At 40.7% G+C, this 26,236-nt stretch overlaps 1 protein-coding gene across 10 annotated transcripts in view; it reads left to right on the forward strand.

The window, feature by feature from the left end:
- Positions 1-26,236, forward strand: part of GTF2I (general transcription factor IIi) — a 56,731-nt gene that overhangs the window by 14,477 nt on the left and 16,018 nt on the right. For 5 of the 10 annotated variants that reach the window (XM_081843470.1, XM_081843472.1, XM_081843476.1 and 2 more), the window contains 15 exons: positions 392-420; positions 1,457-1,505; positions 2,376-2,419; positions 3,803-3,868; positions 7,350-7,409; positions 8,244-8,300; positions 11,703-11,765; positions 16,129-16,230; positions 18,560-18,625; positions 19,915-20,098; positions 21,738-21,796; positions 22,752-22,823; positions 23,409-23,592; positions 24,242-24,300; positions 26,079-26,150. In XM_081843470.1, the coding sequence (XP_081699596.1) occupies positions 392-420; positions 1,457-1,505; positions 2,376-2,419; positions 3,803-3,868; positions 7,350-7,409; positions 8,244-8,300; positions 11,703-11,765; positions 16,129-16,230; positions 18,560-18,625; positions 19,915-20,098; positions 21,738-21,796; positions 22,752-22,823; positions 23,409-23,592; positions 24,242-24,300; positions 26,079-26,150 (1,166 nt within the window). The remainder of the gene's footprint in view (positions 1-391; positions 421-1,456; positions 1,506-2,375; positions 2,420-3,802; positions 3,869-7,349; positions 7,410-8,243; positions 8,301-11,702; positions 11,766-16,128; positions 16,231-18,559; positions 18,626-19,914; positions 20,099-21,737; positions 21,797-22,751; positions 22,824-23,408; positions 23,593-24,241; positions 24,301-26,078; positions 26,151-26,236) is intronic. The other 5 variants (XM_081843473.1, XM_081843474.1, XM_081843475.1 and 2 more) reach the window with 5 other exon arrangements.

The following is a 26,236-nucleotide window of genomic DNA, read 5'->3' on the forward strand; positions in this document are numbered from 1 at the left end:
AGGTCTCAGGGCAGTTCATCTGTTGTCTGAAATGGACATAATAACACTGAGCTATTTTGCAGGGTGGCAGTAAGGATTGCATATACAGTTTTACCTCCACTTATGTATCCCTCCGCTTACGTAAACTTTGGGATTTGTAAGCGGCAAACCCGGAAGTATATTTCTGGGTATTTGCCGTGCGTGCATGCGCAGAAGCGCTCTACCACTGCGCATGTGTGTGCAGAAGCGGTCCCTCTGGTTGTGGAAACCTTGGGATCTGATCGGAGCTCCGGAACAGATCTTGTCCGCAACCGGAGGTACCACTGTATACAAAATGCTTTGAATACTTTTAAATGCTAGTAGCTCTTTTTAGCTGTGCTTTTAAAATAACAGAACACTTTCTTTTTGATAGGCCCTTCCTCGAGCCAAAGAAACATCTAGGTGAGTAGACACTTGTCTGATCTAAATAAAAACACTGGAAATTTCTTTTGATACAATGGCCCGATTTGCACATTTTGGCAAGCCAGGGGATGACTAACCCTTTTTGTACTGAGGGCTACGTTGACACATCACCAATCTTCCAAGGATTGTATCATAAAAGTGGGTGGGTGCCAAAGGGTACAATTCGGCATAGCCATTTTCTTGTTATTGGGGAGGACAAATTTGCTGTGTGCCTGTCTCAGTCTCACAAACCGTTTAACACCACAGAATTGTAGCAGGGGACCTGCAGAAGTAGTCAGTTTAAAAATGTTATTTTTAAAATATTTAGGGGGGCAGTCACGGACCCCTTTTGCTTGCATAGCTGGTCACTGCTTGTCAGATCTGGCTTTTGTTACATTAGGATTAGGTAGAGATCAATCTGTTAATTGATCTGACCAGCAAGCAAGCCTAACTCAGAAGCCTATATAGGCATCAACAGGTATTTTCTGAATCACTCTGGCCTGTTACTGTTAGAGACTTTCTTTGCTGGTGTGACTGACTTTTCTCTTTCTCTCTCTGTAGTTTGCAGGGCCTGGCTGAATTTTTGTGAGACCTTTGGGTCCCAGATTCAGGACCTGCTGTGACCTTGAGTTCTGATACTGGTGTTATGCCACTAGTAGTATTAATCTTTCCGGGGGGGGGGGGGAGTATTTTCAGCCAGTTCCTATTGTTATTGATGATAACTTTATGTACATATCAAGTGGCATTACTGCTTGCTCACTTGTTCTTCTGGTTGTGTATACAGAGCCAGTGAGGGGAAAACACATCACAGATTCTATTCCTTTACACAACCAAATGCTGCCGGTGCTGTGATTTGATGCATTTTAGTTTTGTACCTTGTGCTTAGATTCTTTGGGATGAAGGGTAGGCTAAAAGTAGCTTGAAATAAGTGAAAATGTGGAGTCCAAGTGATATTAGTTTAACCTTACTCTAGAATTATATAATTGGGTGTGAAATATAAGCACCACATAAACAGATAACATTTTATTCCTTGCAGGACCTCGCATGACAGATTCCTCACACACAGTAACATCCCCAGGTGGAAGGTAGAATATCTTTTGTGCTTTTCTGTGGTTGTTTCTTTTTTTCAACAGCTTTTCTCCTGTTGGTGCAAAAAAAAAATTAAAAAAATTCACACGTCTTTCAACCACAAAATACGGTTTTGAATATTCGTCTTTCATTTAAAATACTCATATCCCCATCATCGTAGTTTGTCAGGCTGCTGACAGCATCCTTTGTAAGCACACGAAGATATTTTTTTAAATCCTAAAATACAAGAAATCAGTCTCATCATCAGGATCAATCTTGCTAAAAGCCTAAGAGTATTTGGTGCCAAAAGGCCACCTGAGTTGATTCCAGACAAAAATATGTGTGATGACCTTCTCATCCATCCAGTTGTCTGTCTTGGCTGATGGGGCACTTTTGACATTTGTAAGAACCACACCTGCCATTTAAAACCAGAATAGAAGTTTCCAGCCCTTGTAGTTGTGAGGAGAAATGTGACACACAGCCCAGTGTGTCTACTAGTCCTAAGAGCCTAACATAAAATGTTCTGTGGTTTTTTAAGATTTCACCTCCATGTTGCATAGCTCTGGTATAAACACAGGTATGGGATATCATTTGGCACGTCTGTATCGCTTCCAGGGCAACAGAGAAGGGCAAGAGTTTAATGAAAAAGCACCTGCTTTACATGCAGAAGGTTCAAATAGGGAGAGCATCTTCATTTAAAAGGCTGTTGGGTAGCAGGGCTGGAAAGGACCCTGCCTGACACCGCGGACAGCTCCTGCCAGTTACATGGGCTAGTACCAGGTTAGATGGGCCAGCGGTCTAACTTAGTTAAAGACCGATCCATAGGATTTTTGTTATTGCACTCACGGTTTGCATTAACATACTCTTTCTTTCATGCATTCATCTAGCTGTCCTGCCATTCAGGTGAAGACTGAGCCCAGTGAAGATTCTGGTATGTATCTCTTACTTCCTTGTTAATATTTGTCTCTTGAGCAATAGGGGATTGTGGTATATATACATCACTTAATATACATATTAAGGTTATTATTATTTTGTGGTAATATGGAAGCTAGAACTTAGTGAACTTGCCCTGTGCCTTCTCCCCTGGCCTTATGCATCCCACTTAAAGACCCATTCCACTTGAATGATCTCTTCAGCATTTGAATTCACAGTGGAACCTTGGTTCTCACATGGCTTAGCTGCTGAACAAATCAGCTCCCGAAAGCCGCAAACCTGAAAGGAAATGTTCCGGTTTGTGAATGTTTTTCAGAAGCTGAACCTCCGACGCAGCTTCCACTTGAGTGCAGGAAGCTCCTGCAGCCAATCAGAAGCTGCACCTTAGTTTTTGAATGGTTTCAGGAGTTGAACGGACTCCCGGCACAGATTAAGTTCGAGAACCAAGGTACCACTGTATGTGGTTAGTCAATCTGGGAAAACATTAATAACATGACTGCCTGTAGCATATCTGATTACTTATGTACGTATGTACTTGCGTAGTAGATTTCAGGGCAGTCCATAACATAAAAATACAAGGATATAGCATATCTAATTAGAAAGGAACTGTGTCTCTCTGTTCTAGTATAACATGCAAAGGAACCACTGATAATTGGGTGCTTTTAAAAAGATGTGGTCTGGCTTTGCATGGTAGCAATGGGGAGTATTGCTGCATGGGGAATTTCCACTGGATTGGGGTACTTGGTGGACAAGGCCTTACTCCAGGTGGAAAATTATTACCATCCCTAATAGACCTGCTTGTGGGCTTCCAGAGATTCCCAGTAAGCTGCTATTGGGGGAAGGGGGGAATGGAAAGGATGTACACAAGTCGATTCATTCCACAACTCCTAGTTGTATTGAATGAACTTGTATGCACTCATAACTCTGTCATTGTTTCTTTATGTGAGGATGCCTGCCATGGTTGGAAACTAAACACCAGGCAAAATGGGCCTTTATTTGATGAAGCAGGACAACTATTATCTTTTTCTTTAGTCTTTCTTTCTTCAGCCTTGTAGCAGTACTCTTATCTACCCCACAGTTTCATAGCTATTAATAATGGACATGGGGCATAAAGTGGATGTGTGCTCTCATTGCTATTTATTGCTTGAGCACACCTTGAAGCGAGTTTGGACAATGCAAGGGGGGGGGGTATGATTTTCTACTTTTGTAATGTTTGAACTGAATGAGAGTTTACTTGATGCACAAGAAACCTGGAATCCCTCACACTGTAACAAGCTTTCGCTCAAAATGTTTTGGCTTTCTTGAGGCTTCAGAAGAGGGGTTTTTTTTGCTTTGGAAGCCTAATTGCCAATGTAAATGGCTGACACTTGTTCTTCTTCAGGGCTTGAGATGGTAACAGTTAAAGAAGAATCTGAGGATCCCGACTATTATCAGTTTAACATTCCAGGTAACATTGAGTGTAAGACTTTTACTGTGCAGGCTGAAATCATGAGTGTTAAAATATACTGGTGGAAAGGCAAGTGAAAGTGGAGGCTATTGGAGGAGACAGAAAAATCAGAAAGGGCCCTGGTTCTAATGTGAACTTAAATTATTTGAGGCAGGGTTTTCCTTTGGTCAGGGGATTCTTATGCATGGCTCCTGCTCTTTTTTCCTGCTGCTTTTGGTCCTTGTTCTGCCATTGTCTGTGCCTTTCCCTCCCTTGTTCTCTCTCTCCCCCCCTCTCTCTCTCCTTCCGTCATCTCTCAAGGCCTTGGCAAACGTTTTCTAGGTATTGGAATAAATTAAATCATTTATATAGGTCTGTACAATAAGTGTCTTATCAGTATCCTAACCTGTATTACAGGTAAATAAGCTCGGATTTCAGTGTTGCAAATGGGTCCTTTTGAGGGAGGGGAGGGTGCGCAGTTGTTCACTTGCCTTGATATTTCAGGCTACAGAAGATTATTCTTATTCTCCATGAGTGCTTATATTTATGACAACTCTGTCACTGGTTCATCACACTGAATACTGACTATTGTTACAAAGAATGAAATTAACCTGTATATTGGCCCATTTTGTGTTGAAGCCTTTAAAAAAGTGGCTGTGTTAACATTGCCGGTGTTATGAGGTACAAAAAAGCAAAACAGACACATTCAGTACTTCTAAATATCTTTTCTTTTAGCAAGGCATTGTCAAGTATATATTAGATGTAAACCCTTGTGCGCATACAGTATCTTATGTGTATGGTTTAATAGAAATGGTCTAGCTTGCTGTACTACTAAAGACGAGTGGAGTGTGCATATTTTTCCCCTGTCACTATATGCAAATTTCCTGAAAAGCCTCTGTCATAGTCAAAGCTTACTGTTAAGTAGGTTTCTTCTTGATCCTAGCCTCTAACAAATGTTGTATGTCTTCCAGGACTATGGTCTAAAGGCACATGATGTTATGATCTTACTTGTGCTAAGCAAGTCTCCATTTGGGGATTGCTTTATTGGGAGACTGGAAGCCCTACGTACAACACTTTGAATTCTGTCATAAAAGAAAATTGGGCAATAATATAATGAAATGGTACCCTTCCCAATTCACATTTGTCTTCTAGCTGTCATTACTAAAAGAAACAAAAACCTTCAATATTTCTTTTTCTGTTGGCTTATTGGTAGTGCAGAAGGAAAACTAATAATGATTTTGGGATTTAACTTGAAATGGTGAATGGAATATGGTCAGCCCCGCAACCTACTTCTTGTGAGCTCCTTTGTGACTTCACTTTCCCCGTTTTAATGGCCCATTTGTGACACCCGCTGTCCAGGGAGATGGATTTTGAGAATAGCATGATTAACTGGATACTAGTTTAATGTCGCCTAGTGACCCGTCGCCTAGTGCTGGCATCGCAAGTCAATGAAACACAGCGGATCGGTGCCAGAAAGTTGAATGCCGTTGCGCTTACAGATTAGTGGCATATAAATTTGAATATAGAGGATGTGGCAGTGCTCAGATTTTCCTTGCAGAGCCACCTGTGGCTCTGTTTCTGCAACCAAGAGATCACTGGACTTGCAAAGCCTTCCTCAGCATTGGCTCCTCTCCCCTGCCACATCTTGTTGATACCACATTCTCTAGCTTGTTGGAAAAGAGCAGAGTACTGTAGTGTTGTCCCTACTGAATCTCCTTTGAAGCTTTTAATTCTGGTGCACGCAGTTGTGGTAATCCTGCCTGTGTCTTTCCAGCTAGGGCAGGTGTTGTGTGTTTTGTGTGTTCTCTCTCTTTAAAAGGTAGTAGAAAGGGGAGGGTCAGTACTTAGGGTCAGCAAGAGTTATTCTGACATGACTATTAATTTTCCTTATTAAAAAGGAATATGTAAAGGAGTCTTTCATGGGCAAGGAATTCCAAATTGTTTAAACCCCATAATATGAAGGCCACTTTCACCCAATTCTACAGAGGTAACAACCTTGTGAGTGTTCTCATGATCCCTTAATGCTTCAGTGGAAAAAAAGTGAAGAGTCATGATCCCTTGCTTTTTTTTTTTTACCAGATGTTCTTTTCCTATTTAACTCTCTTCTTTCTCTGAATTGGTTAAATTGAGAGTTTATAAGCTTTTCAGATAAGCTTCTGATATGTCCCAATTATTAGTTAGAATAATTCATAATATTTATCATTCACTGTATTTTTATCCCACTTTCCAGACACATGTTGTCTTTCAAAGTGGTTCACATCAATAATAATAATAATAATAATAAGAAGAAGAAGACAGGCCCTGCCATCAGGCTTGTAATCTGAGAAGACAAAGACTCTCAAGGTTGGGGGAGCTGCCTTTGACGGCTTTCTGACTGGCGGAAACTTAGCAGGTGCAGAAATAGATTGAGATGGCTCTGGACCAACAGCACAGCAGAAAAATATCCCTTATTCTGTTAATGTGCAAGGGTTTATGCATGCAGAGAGAAAAAACAAAGGGTTAAGTTAGGTGTGCTGGTTAATTTTGAGTGTTTTTGCTCTGCACCTGCAACTAGTTAAGCATGTGAGAGTGAGTCAGCAAACTTGAGAGTGGGACTGCAACGCTGGCAGTGTTGGAGCATGTTGCTGCCTTGTGCTTCTTAAGGTGTTTGCTTTCTTTGTTGATGAGATTTGTTAGGGGTCTGTGAGTTGGTTGAAGATGTAAAGCACTGTTGGTAAATACAGAAAATGGAGGGTGCGTAAATCATAGTTTTTGGCTTAAGATTGTTTTCAGAAAAAAAGTGTATGATCTCTTTTCTCAGTGTTGGTCTGTTTGGTAGGGACAGATTCTGGGGGAATGCCATTATGTGGCCTTCCTGCTGCACCATAACTGGTTGCTACTTTAATGGATGGGACAGTGATAAGACAGGAAATTGAGAACTGAAGTTTTGTGTTGGCTGGATTTGTAAACTGATGAACTGGAAGAATCGTGTGCTTCGCTTGATAGAAAATGGAAGGTTTTGAAGGGATAGGTGGGACTTGGCAAAAAGGGAATATTTGAGACTCACTTTGGCTCAATTCAGATACCATACCAAACCAACGAAGCTTAACTGGTTTGCTTTGATGTCTGGTGAACGCTGACTTGTGAGCAGCTATCAAACCCAAATCAAAAGCTGTAATTTGAAGTGGGCTGAAAAGTCATTGTTTGTGCTACTATGCTTTGGAGTGATGAATTGTTTGACCGTAGTATGTTGCTCCATCTCCAGACAAGCTGCCCTAAGCTGCGGCTTGCCTTAGTGTTAATGTTAACTAAAGCCATGTTTTGGCGGATGTGCGAATTGAGTTGCTGCTTGTTTCACAACAAAGAGCTAGATGACCCTTGGAATTCTCCTCCATGCTGTAATTATATGAAACAATTCCTATTTTGTTTCTACGGTTTCTTTATTCAGCTGAGCATGCTCTTGTATCGGGACGGGAAAATCTTGGGAAGTGATTTTTTTTATGGCTGTCTTTGTTTATCAAAGCAGGTCCTTCAGAAACTTCGGCGATTGATGAGAAAATCGCCATGGCAAAGTCTTACACAGGTATAGCAATTCACTTGTTCATCATCACAGTGCTATTTCTCACAACAGCATTGATACCTCAGTAGCCATGTTCTGCCTGCCAACAGTACTGTTCTCCAATATTGGTTTCAATAAATGGCTTGATTTCCCCCCTTTTCGTTTCGTGAAAGAGCTGTAATTCTACCCTGACCGTAGTCTTGTTTGACTTTCATTCAGGGGACTTTTGCCTACCTAGAAGTACTGTGAATTTACTGTTGTTGGGCATTCAGACCCTGTAAGCTTATGTTTTCTATGGAAAATACAGAAAGGCCTTTCTATTCCTATTAAAATGAAATCTCTGATAAAAATTATGTCAAATAACATTTTGATCAGACTTATTTTGCCACATTTTCCATTAAATGTTGTTGTTGTTGAGTCAGGAGGGAGAACAGTTATGAATTATGAAGGAAAAGTATTGAAGGCTTTATGGCAGAACTTGGAAGAATTTTGTTCCAGCTTCATATTTATGCGCCCCAACACATGTTTTCAAACGTTGTGCTATCCAAATTGTGTCTATGTTTTCAGCAAGGCTCTTCTGAACTATAGATGGTCTAATTGTGTTTGCCTTTTGCGAGGAGTGCACTCTGCCAAAAAAAATTTGGTTTTATGTGAAAGAAAATGGGAGCAGAGATTGATTGACTGTCGACACAGACTCTTTTTTGAAATGATCCTGCTTGAGATGATGGTGCAGTATGGGCCAGGGTTCACTGGTCCATAAAATCTCTACTCCGTTCCTTGGGATACTAATTCTGAAATTTCAAGTGTTGACTAGTGCCCTCCTTATTCTTATGATGGTGTGTTTATATTTGTCTAAAGGAAGCAACCAGGGTTCCGATTGCAGTGAAGGAACAGATGTGGAATTGCCAGTAGAAGGTTAGAGATATGTAAATTTAAAAAAAATAAAAAACTCTGGAAAGCTTTTTTTTAAAACAATAATAATTAAAAGAGCACTTAATGCAAACATGTTCATTGTGTTCGTGTCTTGCATTCTTTTTTCCATATTCTACATGGTTGTATTTTTATTTTCATCCCCTTGAGTTGTGATCCTGCATGTTTATTGTGGACAGCTACTGAGAAGCCTTTTGCAAGATGACCCCCATCTCCTTCTCTTTCCTTCCACACCTTCCAGTGAGCTATAGAAGCTGTTGAAAAAGAGCTAATAAAGTTAGCATCCTACTGCCTTCTTCATGACTGTGGTGGCTTTTGCTATATGTCACACTTTTCCTTAGGAGGTCTGAGTGAGTAACAGCATTACCCAATGTGATATGCTTGAAAGCATGAGGACAGCGTTTGTTTTTGAAAGTAAGACAGTGATTTAAAGCTCTAGACTTACAGTGACCTCGAATCTGGTGATTTCTAAGCCCCTCTTTTGGTTACTTTTGAAGGGGACGAATTATCTGGGGCTAGCAATGCAAGGTTTGGTGCAACAGAACATGCATTTATTTACATCCTGAATATGTCAGTGTGGGGTAAAAACAATGTGCAAAGCCCTTCAGTTCATGCTGCTCCTAGTTGGAATGTTTGTTGAGTAAGTTACCTGCCTCAAATCTTATGGAGATCCACTGCCTCCCTGAGAATGTGAATCTGTCCTTTCAAAAGGAAATGCGAAATACACTGTTGGTTCGAATGATGTAGTTTTGGCAGAGCCACTCTAAATAGGCCTGAATATCAGCTCTGCCTGACCTCCAACAGTTCTGAATTGCTTGGCCACAACTTCACCTCAGAAGAGTATTCCACTATTTTTGAACTGTCATTGAATCAGCTCTGTACTGGGGGGTGGCTTTGTGAAGCTTGGATTTAGTGGATATATGGATGAGGTGTGAGTGCCTTTATTTCCTTGCAAAACACGAGGAAATTAAATTGCCAACTTATCAACTAGTTTCTAGCTCAACCTATGCTTACTGAACCTGGAAATACCACTGGAAGTCCTTTTCTTGTTGGAGTATGATACCTCTGCTCAAACTAATGGTTCGTTCTGTTTTGTTTAATGTTATTTTAAAGTATTATGTGTTTCCTAATCACATTTTGGATAGCTGGAGACGCTGCACTGTTCCTTCCAGGGTTGTATGTTTTTAAAAAAATGTTTTGCTGGACTCCGTCTGCAAACTTGATGATTTTTTTTTAAAACCTGCTCGGCATCTGCAAAGAAAAACTGCAGATGCAATATGCTTTAAAAAAGTGTTTCTGAAGTCTGTGAGAGATGGGCAGTTTAACTGGTGAAATGGGAACATTATAGAAAACCTTTTGAAGGTGTATGCGTTTTTAGAGACTGTTAAAGGAATCCGTGTCTTAAGGGATATAAGTAGAATGTTATTGTCAAGGAGCTGGATCCAACAAAGGTCTCCTCAGAGTAAGACTAACCTTGAATACAACTCACAAACCTTTCTCTTGTATGATCTTTTTTGTATTATGAATACTTTTGGACATGTGTTATACATGTGGAGATTGCTTCCTTGCCAGCTTTTGACTCTTGACTTGACGACTTGATGTTATCGGTACAGATGATCCCATGGAAGAGAGATTTTTGGTCAACTGGATGGATTCATGGATTAGTATCTTCCACTGTACACTGTGGTTACTTAGAAAAGAAAATCCAAGCACAATCACTTCTATAAGAACTATGTTGTGTGAAGAAAGTAGAACTAAAGTAGCAAAATAACACATTGATTAGTGTATCACTAGTACAGAATTATTTCAGCACTTCAGAAGCTGGAACTGAAAGCTGGATGCAAATATCTCTGATGTGAACTACCCTACACCTATCAGAGAACTTTCTATAAGGTACATTGTGGTATAATTTCTGTAAAATGATGCTTAACTGAAGGCCAGTAGAATTAGATTTGATAGGGTAACTTGAAAAAATATCCTCTTAACACTGCGTTGCTAAAGTTCATAAACCTGTTTGCTAACCTGCCTGTCTATCTGCTTTACATATCCCTATTTTAACAATTTATATAAAATTTATGGCCTGAGAGAGAACTGGTTAGAAAGCTGTTTCACAAACCTCCTGTTAGGTTGCTGCAGGAGTGTCTTCCTATCCATGAGCGACCAGACAAGTGGCTGTCTCTGAACTTGTTCTTAGATACCTTGGAATCAGCCAGCTATGCCTGCTCACACAATTTTTCAGTATCTTCATTAGTTACGATTGTCTAGATCCATCTATTGGGCTAGTAGTGAAAGTGGTGTACTCAGTTATGTTGCCTGTAAACGCATCCAGAGGACAGCACTGGCAAATTGCTGCTATGGATCTCTCAAAATATCTTTATCTTTTTGGGCTAATGAGCTTTTGAATCCAATCCTCCTCCTGCTCTGTGTCATTTACTTTGAATAAACAGTTGAACCTTTTTTTCAAATTTGAGGAAGGATGTTTCAATGGATGTGATGGAAACAGACCTGCATGAAGCTATTGCCAGAAGACTCATTTGTGCTTTTATTGTGGGAATTCAGAAGTTGACAAAGCAACTTAATGTGTTGGTCAAACCAGTAGTTTTGCAGCAGCGGAACTAGATTGCAGCTGCTGGTGGGGCTCAATACACTGGAACCATCCGCTCCTATCAGCAATTTCAAGTGTCTTAAGAGTTGTCCTTCTGGTTGCTCATGATTTGACGTGCTTCCTTACTTTGGCAATGGGGGTAAAAATGCACTAAGAGCAGCATGTTTTAGGATGCACTCCACGTTGGTGGTCCCACGCCAGCCAAAATTCCATTTACGTTGGCAGGAAATCCAACCTCTCACTGAGATATCATCGCTTTGTGAAAAGTTGGTTGCTATAAACGTCTGGAGTTAACGTGAAAACAAGATGTTCCACTTGCTTATTTGGATCCATCTTGCCAATTGTAGGAGATACTCATTCCATCAATGAAAACTTTTGACTGCGTTTTATTACACAAAGTTTTACAAATACTATTGTATTGTAACATTTTCAATTTGTACACATATATATTGTTTTAATTGTATTGTGTGAAAGAAGAGAGACTTGTAAACATAGTATCTTCAGCAATGAGTGAGAAAATGTTTGACAATGAAAAGATAAGTGAACCTAGGAGAAGGCAACTCTCAGCAGCTGCTGCATCTGTAGCTTAGCACTTAGAAATCTCCATTTCCTTGGCAACATCCCATAGGACTTGAGGCTTGTGATAAAGTATTTTGGCCTCTGTGTTTGTGAGTCTCTTATTCATAGTGCACCACACACTTGTTGTTTCGCCATTCTGGAGTAAAACTGCTCTTCCAGTTCCTGCGCCGTTCAGACTTGGTTTTTTGTTCTGCTTTTTTCAGATTCTTCTCAACATGCCACTTCTGAAACAAGTGAGGATCCTGAAGTGGAAGTGACCATTGAAGGTTGGCCATTTTCTCAGCTAATACTATTTTGCTCACTTGTTTCAGAAGAATCTCAGTCATGTGGCGTTGTGCGCATCTCCTCTATATACCCCCCAAAAAGCCTTTCTCGTACTGTAAGATAACATTTGCTGGGCAAGATAGACCTTAAATGATTGAAAACAAGTTGTCAACATTTTTAAAGGCATCTCTTAGAGGTGTCTGTATTAAGAGTGCATGTGAAAACAAACCAAATTATTCAATTAGCTGGGTTTTTTGTTTTTTGTTTTGCTTTTCAGAGGAAATAAGCAAGAGGTTTGGGCAGACTGTTTTATTTTGATACACTTTGTTGGGTGATTATTATAGATGTGGGAGTTCTCCAAAGTGGTAGGAGACCTTGTTGGAGGATCAGTTTGTTTAGGGAATACAGCGACTGAAAGGTGTTGCTTGCCTGTTATCCCTAGGATTATTTGGGTCTTACAAAACTTGTAAGGTGGAGGACAGATAGGCAATATATTTTGGCAAACTCTGTGATTGGTTTGAAAAGTAGAAAGTAAATTGTGAATCTGAATACCTAGCCTCAAAGGTCTGAGTGCTGTATATTCCTTAAGCAAATCTTTTGTGTTAAATCTCTCTCCTCCTCTCCCCACCCCTCTTCGCTTCTTTTGTAAATCTCCACTTGTGTATAGCAGCAGTTGTTAGTTTTTAAACACACCAGTCTATAACAGGTAGGTAGCCGTGGTGGTCTGCCGTAGTCGAAACAAAATAAAAAAATTCCTTCCAGTAGCACCTTCGAGACCAACTAAGTTTGTTATTGGTATGAGCTTTCGTGTGCTACTGGAAGGAGTTTTTTTATTTTGTTCAGTCCATAACAGACACTATGCTACACCTCAAAATAGGAAGTAAAGCAAATGAGATGAATTACTAGAATGGAATATTTACATTAGGAGGACTTCCTTTCCTATCTAGATTTTGCAACTTCTAGACCTTGCTACTAGTAAGTAAGTTTTTGGGTTAATCTGTTAAGGGGTTGTTGATAGAGCTTCCAATAGTGCTTCTATATTATGTGGCTATTCCTCTTGCCTGTGTAGTGAGGTGTTCCTTATGTCATAACAGCGAAGCAGTAGTCATATTTCTCAGTTTGGGGTGAAGGAGGCATCCAGTAGGGTGGGTTAACTCCTTTTGAAACTCAGCCCAGGCCTAAAGGTTCCTCGCTCAATTCATTCTGTGCCTTTGCTCAATACAGCCTTTCCTCTCGGCTCCTCCTCTGATTTACCTTGCCTGTGAACTGCTAGTTTTCCCCCCTGACCCTTTTCCCTTCCTCTTCCTAGTCTGCTACTCCAGTTTGTTGTTTCTTTTTAATATTTTATTGCTCTCCTTTCTTTTATTGCCTTTTCTTCCTTCATTATGGCCCCCTTGGGAAAGCAAATGGTGACATCTACATAAAAAGAAAGGAATTCCATATGTCAGAATGGGGAAGCCGACTAAGCCAATCAAGTGCCTGCTGTAGCTACTACAGAGCCTCCCACTATGGGCCTCCACCGTGTACTGATTCATTCTTCTCCAGAACAACTGGAGTCTCCCCTCCCCCCATCTCCCCATGCGCAGTCCTATCAATGACTACCACTATCAGGCTCAAATGCACTTGCAAACAACTGAGGAGTGAAGGAAACACATTCCTCCTACCTCAGGTGGAGCAGAAAGAGGTTGTGAAAAGGGGATTGTCAGAATGCCATTTTTTCCTTCTCTCAGCGTCTTTGTGCCAGGCAGCATTTAGGGATTGGTGAACATACTGTAGCATCTCTGCTACATCATTGTTATCCCCATTGCTTCTTCAGGTTTACCTACAAGCAGATACATTTCCAGTATACTGTAATGGCCTTGGGCCTTGGCTTGACCTCAAGAGTTTTCACGATTTCAGTTACATGGCATGCATATATACCATTATCTTGAAGGCCTTCTCCTTAGTACATCTTGGGTCAAGGCCCACCAGGACTTAATAGGCAACAGTAACCCCCAGCAAGATCATTCCACAAAAGGTGGAAACTACCTGTCTCCATGCAGGACACTCCAGCACCTGAGAGCTGGTTCATCTATCTTTCACATAAGAGAACGCAGAACCCCTCTTGGACCTCAGACTCCTTACATGTCACAAAATGATGGATCTCTCAGCATGAGCCTACACCCTGGGCCTGATTATTCATACCTAAGCCATACAATAGCTGTATGGCTCAAGGCATGCATTTTCTTGGCCTATGATGCTCAGTTCTTGGAATGAACTAGTTCACTTGAAAAAAGTTCATTGATGAACTTCACTGGCAAATGCTGGGACAGAGCAACGGGAGCTCACCTTGTCACGTGGATTTGACCTTGTGCTTCAGGGCAGCAGTAAAAAGTTTTTTTCAAAAGCTGTCAAGGGTGAACTTTTTAATTTATAAAAATTGCTGTTTGAACTGATCTCATTCCTTTTTAAAATGAACTTTCAAAGCAATAGTGATTCTCAGCGAAATGTCATGGCATGCTAGGCCTGTCATACGTCAGGTTCTCGGGTGTGAAAATGTCGTCAGCTCCAAAAGCTTAAAATCACTTAACATCAACAATTTTGGGGTCTTCCTAAAAAAAGCCCAAATACGGCAACCCCATGACATACTCCACGAATAGCAGCAGCTTCCATTTCCGCCATAAGGAACTTTCCCTCTACTTTCATTAAACATTGCAAGTTGGACTATTTGGCCTCTGCAGTGGCAGCCTTTGAGAGGAGAGTGCTCCAGCACGATTTGCTTCCCTAAGTTCAGGGTTTCTGAGGTATGCCTCCTTCACCCCAAACTGAGAGGAAAACATTAGACGCAATGTGAAGTTTCCTTCTAGTTTGGGGTGAACAAGACACCATCCAGCTGGCTGCACCCTATTCTGACCAGCAGGTTGATTCACGTGTACACCTTTGCAGTTCACTATTTCCTGGGGCCTCCAGTTTGACCTTATAGAGTGCAAAGTTCCATGCTCTCTTTTCTGTCATTTCTCCTGCGGCTCTATGTTTTCATTTGCAATTTTTCGTCATTCTGTCTTAAGCACAGCCACAGGAAACTGGGGAAGAGCCTACAGGACTGAGTTAAATCTCCAAAAGCTGGCCACATATTCCTCCCCTTCCTTGGTGAAATGAGGAGCTATGCTATTCTCTTGGATGCCTCGTTCACCCCAAACTAGAAGGGACCTTCACAGGAAGTGCCCAACATTAGTTTCTCCATATGAGGAAATTTTAAAAGCCTGGTAGCGCTTTCTGCATAAGGAGCTAAAGGAGTTGTGTTCTATCAGCAGTGGCAGGTTTTTTGGGGTATATGCTTGATTGCCTTGTACTATCTGTTTGAAGACGTGTAACTCAAGAACTCATATACCCTAGTTCACTTTTAGGGCCCATGCCCTTCAAAACAGCATTTTTCTCTCATTTTCAGCGATGAGAAAACTAGCCTTAGATTTTCTAAAAACAGTGCAAAACAGTGCAGGTCTTGTGATATAACTTTCTTGTATTGATGTTGATGGACAGTGATTGCACAGTGGCATGTCTGTTGCCTTCCCTTTCAGCAGCTCTTGCACTAATTTTAAAGTGGGGGATTTGTGAAGTAGTTTTGGGGTTGAATGGAGGAGGGCTGCTGAAAGGACCACTATTAGGGACACTAAAGTGTGTTTATCTGGCATTAGGGTGTCTGGCATCTATCTTTCTCTCTTCCCCCAATAATCTTTTAAGTGATGTTTGCAACCTTAGATATCTTATTCAACATTCTTACTGTAGATACAGCAGTTTTCTTTTCTTTTTTCTTTCTGGAAGGGATTATCTATTCCTGGATGTAACAATCCTAGCCAGTTACCACTGGAATCTTCCCAACCTTTTCCAGTTGCTTGCAATTTCTATTTATGCAGTTGATGCTGGAATAGAAACCAATTTTTCCTCTCTTCCCCCCACCGTCTCCTAATTATTTCCTCTATGCCATGCTGTTGTTGAACCACTGGATCTGGGAGAAGCTTTATCCTATGATCTTTATGATACTTCATTTTCAAAATCATCTGACCTGATGTGGTATCCATTATATATTTGGTACCAGTAGGGTTGTTGGGTGTCCCTTAACAGTAGAAAAGGGCCTCATTTAAAACATGTTGGACAATGCTGCTGTGCATATTCTAATTCCATTAGCATAATTTGAATATTAAATGAGAAATTTGGATGCCAGGCTCTGACCATTCAGCGTAATGCATGTGGAATTTTTTCCTCTAGAATAATTCTCCTCCTCCAACGGCAAATAATTTTGAGTTAGAACCATAACACCTTGAAAGACATTCAGGCATAACAGTAACAGCAGCCATGATGCATATATCTGTATTTTTCTGTCTGAAGATGATGACGACTACTTGCCACCTCATAAGAAGACAAAGAGCACAGAACCAGTCAACGATGCTGCCAATTGTGGAAGAAGAAAAGCTAGAGAATTCAATTTTGGTAAGTTTAAGAGTAAAATGGTTCCTAATCTTCTTCGCAGTTTTGTTGGCCTGGCTCCTGTTGGCTAAGGTATATTCAAGCTTTCACTAGAATTGGTACTGAATATGACTGTATCTCTATTTGAACATATGAAACTGCCTTACACACACACACACACACACACACACACACACAAACACACACACACACACACACACACACACACAAACACACACACACAAACACACACACACACACACACACACACACCCCAAGCCTGAGACTGTTCTGTCTAGTTCTGTGCTGTCCAACAACAGCTCTCCAGGTACAAGTTGTTTTCAAAACCATAATATCTGAGATGCTTTAAGCTTGAAGTGCCAGAGTTTGAATCTGGGATGTTACACGTAAAATGTATGTGCTCTGCTATGGTGCCGCAACACAGAACCCCTTGCCTTCAGTACCATTAGATCTTGTTTCTCAAAGTGGAGGTACCAGCAGAAGGTTTTCCTGGGATGCCTTGAAGATCCGGGAGACTTGTGTGGGAGGAGACATTAGCCCCCCCCTTTTTAATTGTTTTTATTGGTTTTTCAATAAATGCATCTTTTATTAAATATCTCTCTAACAATTTTCCATTTTTTTCCTGCCCCACTTCCCTGGACTTCCCTCATACTTCCACTTCATTTTACTTTCAGTTTATTTATCCTGCGTATTATTTCCCCAGTTAATTCCTAATACATTTACATCTATTTTTTATTATATACATTTGTGAATGTTTACTCAAACCCTGCCAATGAGTCCACCTCTTCATGTTGTCTCTTCATATATATTGTAAATGGTTCCCATTCTCTTTTGAAGTCTTTGTTGTCCCATTCATGTAATTTATCTGTTAATTTTGCTAATTCTGTATATTCCATGAGATATTAGCCCCTTAAACACCATGATTTAATGCGCTGTGCATGAGCCTCAGTAAATCTGAGCAAAGTGTCAGGTTCATACGCTCCCTTCATCCTCCTGCATGATCAGGGACTTCTGCCAAGTTTAGTTTCCCTTTTAAACAATTTCCACTTTGTATTTCTTTTGAACCAGCTGGTTTAAAACGGCTTCTTTTAAGTTCCTTAACATGCCAGCTTAAAAATGAATTGTTTAAAACAATGGTTTTGTTTAAGTAGGGTTGCTGGTTTAAATGTAGCACTAAGCTGTTTTTTTTGTTTTGTTTTTTTACAAAATGCAACAAGGCTTGTCCTGGATGTTCAGTGGAAACCTTATTCTTTACTTTGGATCATTGAGGTCCATCCACATAGCACACCCATGGTTTAGTATTATGCGTGGATGTGGCCACTCTTGCAGAAACACTTCTTCAAGCTTACTTGATCTTTTACGTCAGTAGAACTGAGGAAGAAGGGAAGGAGAGTTGGTGACTGGCTTATCTGAGCAAACTGCCCAGTAGGCTGATCGTGGCAGAATGCATGAATGGTTTGAGGATGGGCTACGCAGAATGAATATACTTGGAGTTTGCTGTTTAATTAGGGACTGTTGTCAGTCTTGAGACAGTAGTAGCTTGAGGAGTCTGTAATGAGTCTGGCTTCTGTGTGTGCCTTCCTCTTTCATAATGATTTCCCAAGGCTTCGGATGTCTGACATAAATATGGTATAGAAGTGCAAAGCCATGAAGTACTCCAGTGCATCAGTAGTTTGAATGTGGATGCCTTGTTTCTTGCTTCCTCTATTTTCTTTGAGAAGTGGGACATGAATGTATTAAATCAACCAGCACCAGGACTGGAATGATGATGGGGGGGGGGGCTGTATGGTTCTTCATATGACCTCTTTAGTTAAGACTTCTGCCAATACGGCTTCACACACTCATTGTAACTCTGGCCTTTTAAGAAACCTCCCAATTAAACCTTTCAGGCTCTGAATTAAAATAATTTGTCAACAGCTGCTTCAGATCAGTGTAAACCACCATGGGAGTGAGCTACTGACTGTAGAATTGCTGTGGAGCAGGCATGGCCAAACTCGGCCCTCCAGCTGTTTTGGGACTACAACTTGCATCATCCCTAGCTAACAGGACCAGTGGTCAGTAATGTTGGGAATTGTAGTCCCAAAACAGCTGGAGGGCCAAGTTTGGCCATGCCTGCATAGAGTAATTATGGACAAAGTTTTTAGCTGCTTTTGCCCAGCAATATGTATATAATTTTGTCTTCAGAACGTATACAGATGCTACTTTTAAAGGGTTTAGTGTTTTGTAATCATGCATGAGCAACAAGGCGAAATGCATAATCCAGAATTCAGCAGCTTGATATATTAAAAGCTTGATATATCTTATATTGGGATAACATTATTTTTCCTTTCAGAGAAATGGAATGCCCGCATTACAGACTTGAGAAAGCAAGTTGAAGAGTTATTTGAAAGAAAATATGGTATGTGTACGCATTGTATCCCTGACCCCCTTTTAAAAGCCATTCCTAGAATTTGAAACCCCCCAAACTTTTTTTGGAAAAAGGTTTGAATTCCCCACTCCATAGAGTCTGAATTCTTTTGGCATGTTGTCCTGCCGTTGTCCAAGGACTGCCAGTGCCAAGGGGTGTTTGTAGCCGTGTTGGTTCTGCAGAATTAGAGAGTTGGCAGTAAGTACAATGATATCTCCTTTTGGGGAATGGGGTAAGTAGTGTTGGAAGTTCTGCAAGCTGTTACTTCTGCAGCCTTTGGTTCTTAACATTATACATTAATTGTGATCTGTATTAAGAATAAAATGTGGTACCAAAAAAAGGGGGGGCTGCAGTCTGCAACCTGTGTAATGTTGCTTATTTTGTGTAACTTAATCGGTTTCAGCTAATCGTCCGAAAGGGCAAGGAGTTTAGCTCTGTGTTGATTTCACTCTTCTGGTTTCTTAGATTTGCTGGGCTTGATCACATAGTTCATAGTCTTGTAGGCTTAAAACTTTGCTTTTTTAAAAGTTGGAGGAGGATTTCTGCATCCTTCCTGTATTTGAAAATGTTGACATTATAGGTGGGCATACAACGTAACTACAGATCTGCAACATCTAGATCAGTGGTGACTAACAAATAATCCCCAAGGTATTGCTGGGCTCCAATGCCCATCAGCACTAGTTAGGATGGCCAAAGTCATTGATGATATGAGTTGTGGTCCAACAGTATCTGTTGGCCCACAAATTAGCCACCCCTGGTCTTAATAGGTGGTAGCATATGTTTGCATATAACAAGTAAGCTACTCATTTTGGGCATTACGCAAAAATTGTGTTGGGTGATAATGTGATCCACTGTCAAAAATCTGAAACCATGACTTGAAGTTTTTATAAATCATGGCTTGGGACTGTCTGTGGTTTGATGGGGCGTCTGAGTTGACAGTTCGTACTTAATGGCTATAAATCTTCCTCTGGGAGTCCTGGCTCTGCACTCTAGTTTCCATATGGGGACAGAAAATAAGCACAGATAAGCAGCTCTGAACTGTTGTACACTTTGGAAGCTCAAACTAGGGCTTGTGTTCTAATCTATGGTTAGTGCAAATTAGTTTGGTGTGGGGGTTGAGTTGCACTTACAAGGCATAATCTCTTCCTCTTTTATATAAAGCAGGTTTGATTGTATAGGGTTCTGCTAAGTGAGATACTGCATTTGGTGTTCTTTCGAAACAAGTAAGTTTGCAGGCAGTGCTAAGCCACTCTTAGTGTGTTTTTCTTTTTATATTAAAGCTGAAGCTATTAATGCAAAAGGCCCCGTGACTATCCCGTATCCACTCTTCCAGTCCCATGTTGAAGATTTGTATGTGGTAGGCCTGCCAGAAGGAATTCCCTTCCGGAGACCCTCCACCTATGGGATCCCTCGCCTCGAAAGGATTTTGCTGGCAAAGGAACGGATACGATTTGTGATTAAGAAGTGAGTAAGTTGGTTTAAATTAGAGTGTCCACAAATGCAGGATTATCTTTTTCTGTAGAATTGCTCATCAATTATAACCTCTCTCCCCCTCATAATATTGACACTTGGGCGGGGGCTGTCTCAGTGAAATTTATTAGAAGTAGATTCAAGGCAGAAAAAAAGATATCATATAAGGGCTGTGTTCAAATGATCAAACCTCAGCTTAAAAATTGTTGAATGATTTAAAGTTGGCCTAATATCCCAACTTGTTTGGAAGCTATTAACCATAGCTTCCCATTTTGGATCTTACTGGATGCTGTAGTGAACTGGCTTCCTGGCTTGTTCCCTACTTGCATGGGTGGAAAAGTGAAGCAGCTGCATGTGTTTGCGCAGGAGGCTAATTCTCATCTTGGCTCAGTGCACAAATACAGAGCTTGCAGTCACCAGATGCAGTGAAGGGCAGGAAGACAAATTCATGAATGGGGGTTGCTCTATTAATGGCTATTACTATACATGATAGCTGGGCAGAACTTCTGTGTTCTGAAGCAGTATGCCTATTGGATGGCAATTGCTGAAAGAGAATAGGGTTGTTGGCTTCGCAGAAACATATAGCTGGCCTCTGTGGAGAATTAAGACGCTAGACTTGATCAACTTTTTGACTGATCCAGCACAGCTGCTTTTTACATTCTTACAGCATAATATTTGCTGCCATTTCATGTATTTCTGCAGTGTTCTTTATTTAATGTATTTTTACCCTGCTGTTCAGTAGACAAATGGCTAAAGTAAGATCTGTAGTACGCAAGGCATGTCCTGCCTTGCAGCCTTACGATTTCAAAGACATTTTGCACAAGAGGGATCAGGAAAATAAATAAAGGCAGGCACCATTTGATAAAATTGTGTGGTAGTTGTTATAACTTGAACTGAAATAATTCAAGGTTATGCCACCTTGAATGGAAACAATTCAGCTATCCCATCTCTCCCTCTGCTGCAGTCAGGTGGAACCAAGTATTGTTCAAATAGTCAGAATATATATTGGGGTGCTGCTACTGCGGATTCTTCTGAGCAGTCTTCAGATTTTTGCTGATAGACCTAATTTTATTCAGGCTTTGAAATAACCAAATGTTTGTTTTTGCCATTGGTTATTACTGTCAAATTATCACCATGGCGTATTGCATAAAGTTTCTTGCGAAATTATTCTGAAAACACTTGCTCTTTAATAAGTATGAGGCTCTCTGATCTTGAAAAAAATGTACACTACCCATCTGTAAGTTACATCTTTGCTTACCAGTGAGGAAGTACTTCAGAAAATATTCCATAACCAATCGTCTTTAGCAGATTGCCGACTAGAAGTTTTTACCCTGTCACAGTATTATGAGCTTCATGCTTTAGGTATTGTATTGTATCCAATGCAAGTCCTCCTCAGAGTTGACCTATTGAAAATAATGAACATGAGTAACTTGAGTACATTAATTTCATTTGGATACAGCCCTTGGCGATTTCTGTTATAATTTGTGTATCCCTCCCATTCCTGTTGGTAAGATGGGGGGGGGGGGGGAGAGTTTTATTTGATGGATGAAATAATGGTTGCTATGGGGTAAAAGTAGTGGTGGTGTAATAGTAGTATGTTGGTTAACAAAAATATGCCCTAAAATGTTTGCAGGCATGAGCTGCTAAATTCAACGCGAGAAGATCTACCGTTAGACAAACCTGTTGCAGGAGGTAAGGGGTATGTGGAGTTGGTGGCTGTGTTTATTTTATTCATTGATTGTATTTATGATGGCTGCCCAACAACATTGTTCTCTGAAAGGCTGTCAAAGAAAATACAGTATTACGTGTTCTAAAGACAATTGCGGCACAGAATTTCCCGAGAGACCTAAATCCAAGTTCACAGCATAACTAAAAGTATACAACATGCAGTCAGTTAAATAAATGTGTTTAGGGTATTGCTGTTGGGTCAGATTTGACCAACGTTTCTTAGGTGAGGTGGATGGTAAATTAAGTGAAGGCATTATTGGTTGTGGCACCTGTCTGGCACTCTTTCCTCCAGGTGGCTTGCCTGGCATTGGTGCTGCTGCTGTTTTGGTGGCAGATGAAGACTTTTAAAAGAATCTATTAGTACTTCCTTTAATACTTTTAAAGGCTTTAATGCTGCTTGTGATTTTTGTTTTATGATTGAATTGTATTTGATACTTAAAATTGATCTTGTATATATTTGCAAGCCATCTTGGAAACATTCGGTGAAGGGCAGAAGAATGTTCCAGTGAACAAATTAAAACAATTTTCATCTCTTGAGCTAGGCCTCAAGAGGTGAATCTTAACTCTAAAAATGTATTTGTTGGGTTGAAGGAAGTAAAGCAACATAGCATCTATTTTTCTCTGCTTCTTTGCTACCTGCTACCTGTAAGCTTGTGAGGACTCCTGGGGACAACTTCCTTTTATGCCAGGGGCAGAGGGCCTGTGGCCTTCCAGAAGATATTGGACTCTACATTTCCATCTCTGGAGGCCTATAAGTTTACCCCTTTCCTCTCTGCTTTTATGCACTTGCCCTCTTTCGCCACTGTAACTCCAAGGGGGAAGGATGGCAAAGTCAATAAAGTTTTACCAAATCAACAGTTTTTTAGCTTCAGAATGTTAAACGTTTAAATCAAATTCTTGTTTTTACCACTGATCACAGTGAAAGAAGAATGGTATGCCCGAATCACCAAACTAAGGAAGCTTGTCGACCAGTTATTTTGCAGAAAATTTGGTAAGTTCACTTGGCAACAATTCATTGTTCAGTTTTGGTGGTGGTGGGTTCAGGACTGGCATGCAGATCAGAGATTGCTTTCCAGTTAGCAACCACTAAAATTCAATTGTTTGCTTTCTGTTTGTAGCAAAGAGAGTTAAGAATGCCTCTTAACATATTTTTTTACCTTTTAACTGGGTTCAGTGGCATCAAAATGGGGTGCTTTCAGGAGCCAAGCTGCATCTGGCAGATCCAGGGCTGTCAAGACATGATCTGCCCCAATTACCTAGAAAGTGCTTGATTGAAGAGGGGTGTGCAGGGCAGGAATGGAAATACACATCAATTCCCAATGCCCTTTTTTCTCTGTACCACATATGCTTGGGATATTAGACTGCAGCAGAAGAGAAAAGGACATGGGGAGGCAGACTGCAGGGAGTTTAGCCGTAATTGGGAAAAGGCTCTGTACTCACCTGTATGTCCTTTCAGTAAGGGGTCCTTGTTCATAAAATGCATTGACTATTAGTTTAATTAAAGACTGAAACTAGGGTTCTTGTCTGAGTTTTGCCCATGTTGTGAAATTACAAATGGTCTGGCTTCTTCCAACAGCTGAGGCACTGGGGAGCACTGAACCAAAGGCTGTCCCTTACCAGAAATTTGAGGCGCACCCCACTGATCTTTTTGTGGAAGGTCTGCCAGAGAACATTCCATTTCGGAGTCCGTCCTGGTATGGAATTCCTCGGTTGGAGAAAATTCTTCAAGTGGGCAACAGAATAAAATTTGTAATAAAAAAGTAAGATGAGTTTTCTTAGCATTTCTGTTTTTTTAGATTAAATTTGTCAATGCCAAAAAAATGCCAACAGTTTTTCTTGATGTGTGTTAGAGGCTGGAAATATATCTATAGGAATATACAACTTTCGCCAGGTGTTTCTTTCTATCTCTGATTTCTCTAGCAACTTGTCTTGGATAGAAGAGATCTACTTCACCCTTGAACTTATTTCAAATATCTAAACTGTTACTGAAGGATTGTTTTCTTTCTTCATTCTTACATTGTAAATCAACCCTGGATTGGAAATACAGAAACGGTTAAATGATATGTGAAATAAGCAACATTCATTTTAGATGGCACCCTTTTGTTAAAAATACAAAACCCTATTATCAACCAAAATTCAATTCACTAACTTGATAGTTTTATATGTTTCGAATGGGCTCTTGGAACCTTTGTATTTTGCTGATATCTGCTATTTTGCTTTTTAAAGTTCATTGCTTTGAGCTGGTACTTTATTCTTATTTTTTAAGTCAGCTTCACAGTGTAATCGAGTGTAATCGATTAGTACTGTGACTTGGATAGTTCAAGGGTAGAAGTACTAAAGATTGTACAGTACGGACTACCTCCCTTCCACTATGTATTAATTTTTATTTTTATTTTTATTTAATTACAGGCCAGAACTGCTAACAATCACTCCTGCAGAGGTTACTCAACCAAGAACAAACATGCCTGGTAAGATGGGCATTTATGAAGTGTGAGTCCTGTGTGAGTGTCTGGAAGCGGTTGGAGGATGGATGGCGGCTAACAGATTGAGGTTGAATCCTGACAAGACAGAAGTACTGTTTTTGGGGGACAGGAGGCGGGCAGGTGTGGAGGATTCCCTGGTCCTGAATGGGGTAACTGTGCCCCTGAAGGACCAGGTGCGCAGCCTTTGGACTCACAGCTGTCCATGGAGGCACAGGTCAAATCTGTATCCAGGGCAGCTGTTTACCAGCTCCATCTGGTACGTAGGCTGAGACCCTATCTGCCTGCGGACTGTCTCGCCAGAGTGGTACATGCTCTGGTTATCTCCCGCTTGGACTACTGCAATGCGCTCTACGTGGGGCTACCTTTGAAGGTGACCCGGAAACTACAACTAATACAGAATGCGGCAGCTAGACTGGTGACTGGGAGCGGCCGCCGAGACCATATAACACCGGTCTTGAAAGACCTACATTGGCTCCCAGTACGTTTCCGAGCACAATTCAAAGTGTTGGTGCTGACCTTTAAAGCCCTAAATGGCCTCGGTCCAGTATATCTGAAGGAGCGTCTCCTCCCCCATTGTTCTGCCCGGACACTGAGGTCCAGCTCCGAGGGCCTTCTGGCGGTTCCCTCACTGCGGGAGGCCAAGTTGCAGGGAACCAGGCAGGGGGCCTTCTCGGTGGTGGCGCCCGCCCTGTGGAATGCCCTCCCATCGGATGTCAAGGCGATGGACAACTACCTGACATTCAGAAGACATCTGAAGGCAGCCCTGTTCAGGGAAGTTTTTAATATGTGACATTTTAGTGTATTTTTTATCTCTGTTGGAAGCCGCCCAGAGTGGCTGGGGAAACCTGGCCAGATGGGCGGGGTACAAATAATAAATTATTATTATTATTATTATTATTATTAAACACAGACAGCATTACTTCCACACACTACTTGGAGAGATGCTTTTTCTCTCCTCCTTAATGTATTCAGATCCCATTTATTCATAGAGATGGGTTGCGAACTTTTGGAGCTTTGGTATTCACTTGTTTCTCTGTGCTAAATGCATTCATTAAGATGGGGGGAATATATTGAAAACATCCCACCTAAAAGGCCACATATATCATTGCTATTTATTAAATTAGGTTAAACAGAAGAGGTTGATTCTACAAAGCAAAATATCTTAACTGTCAATGGCCAGGGTAACAAGAATATGGTGCAGTTCCAATGGTGATTATTGAAGGGTGCAATCCATTATCAGAATGGGAAGGGAAGGACAGTTTTTGGTGATCCCTTCTGTATCATGTTGAGGGCTACAGAGCACTGCAGGAGGGAAGAAGGAACACCAGAAACTATCTCTCTTTCAGTTTTTCTGATGGATTTCTTCTGGGGGCACATTATCATCATTGGATCACCATCACTCATTGTCTTCGTTGTTAAAGCTAAATATGAGATGATATATCTGAAAGCATTTTTATCATTACTGTGATTTTCCTGCTGTCCCTTATTTTCATTAATCTAGATGTTGCCTTATGTAAAGTGACTCAGATCACTAACAACAGCAAGTGATGCTTTGAGAACCCAAATGATCTGAATTTCCCACCATAGAGCAAAATTATAGCTTGTTCGCTTTCATTTCATAGCCTGCATCTAAGGATATGTATTTATACACATGTAAATCTGTAGGTTACATGTTTGAATTGATCTCTCACTAAGTGCCATCATTGCACGTTTACAGATGGAAGCATACATTGTATATATGTGTATTTATTTTTAATTCCCAGTCAAAGAAGATTGGAATGTCAGAATCACAAAACTGAGGAAGCAAGTAGAAGAGATATTTAATCTAAAATTTGGTAAGTTAACTGTTGGATATTCACCTTGTAGTACCGTTGCTTGATGAAAATACTGTAGAAGTAAAAAACACAATTTTTTCTACATT

The sequence above is a fragment of the Podarcis erhardii genome (genome assembly GCF_964252035.2).
Source record: "Podarcis erhardii genome assembly, chromosome: 16".
Taxonomy (NCBI): domain Eukaryota; kingdom Metazoa; phylum Chordata; class Lepidosauria; order Squamata; family Lacertidae; genus Podarcis; species Podarcis erhardii.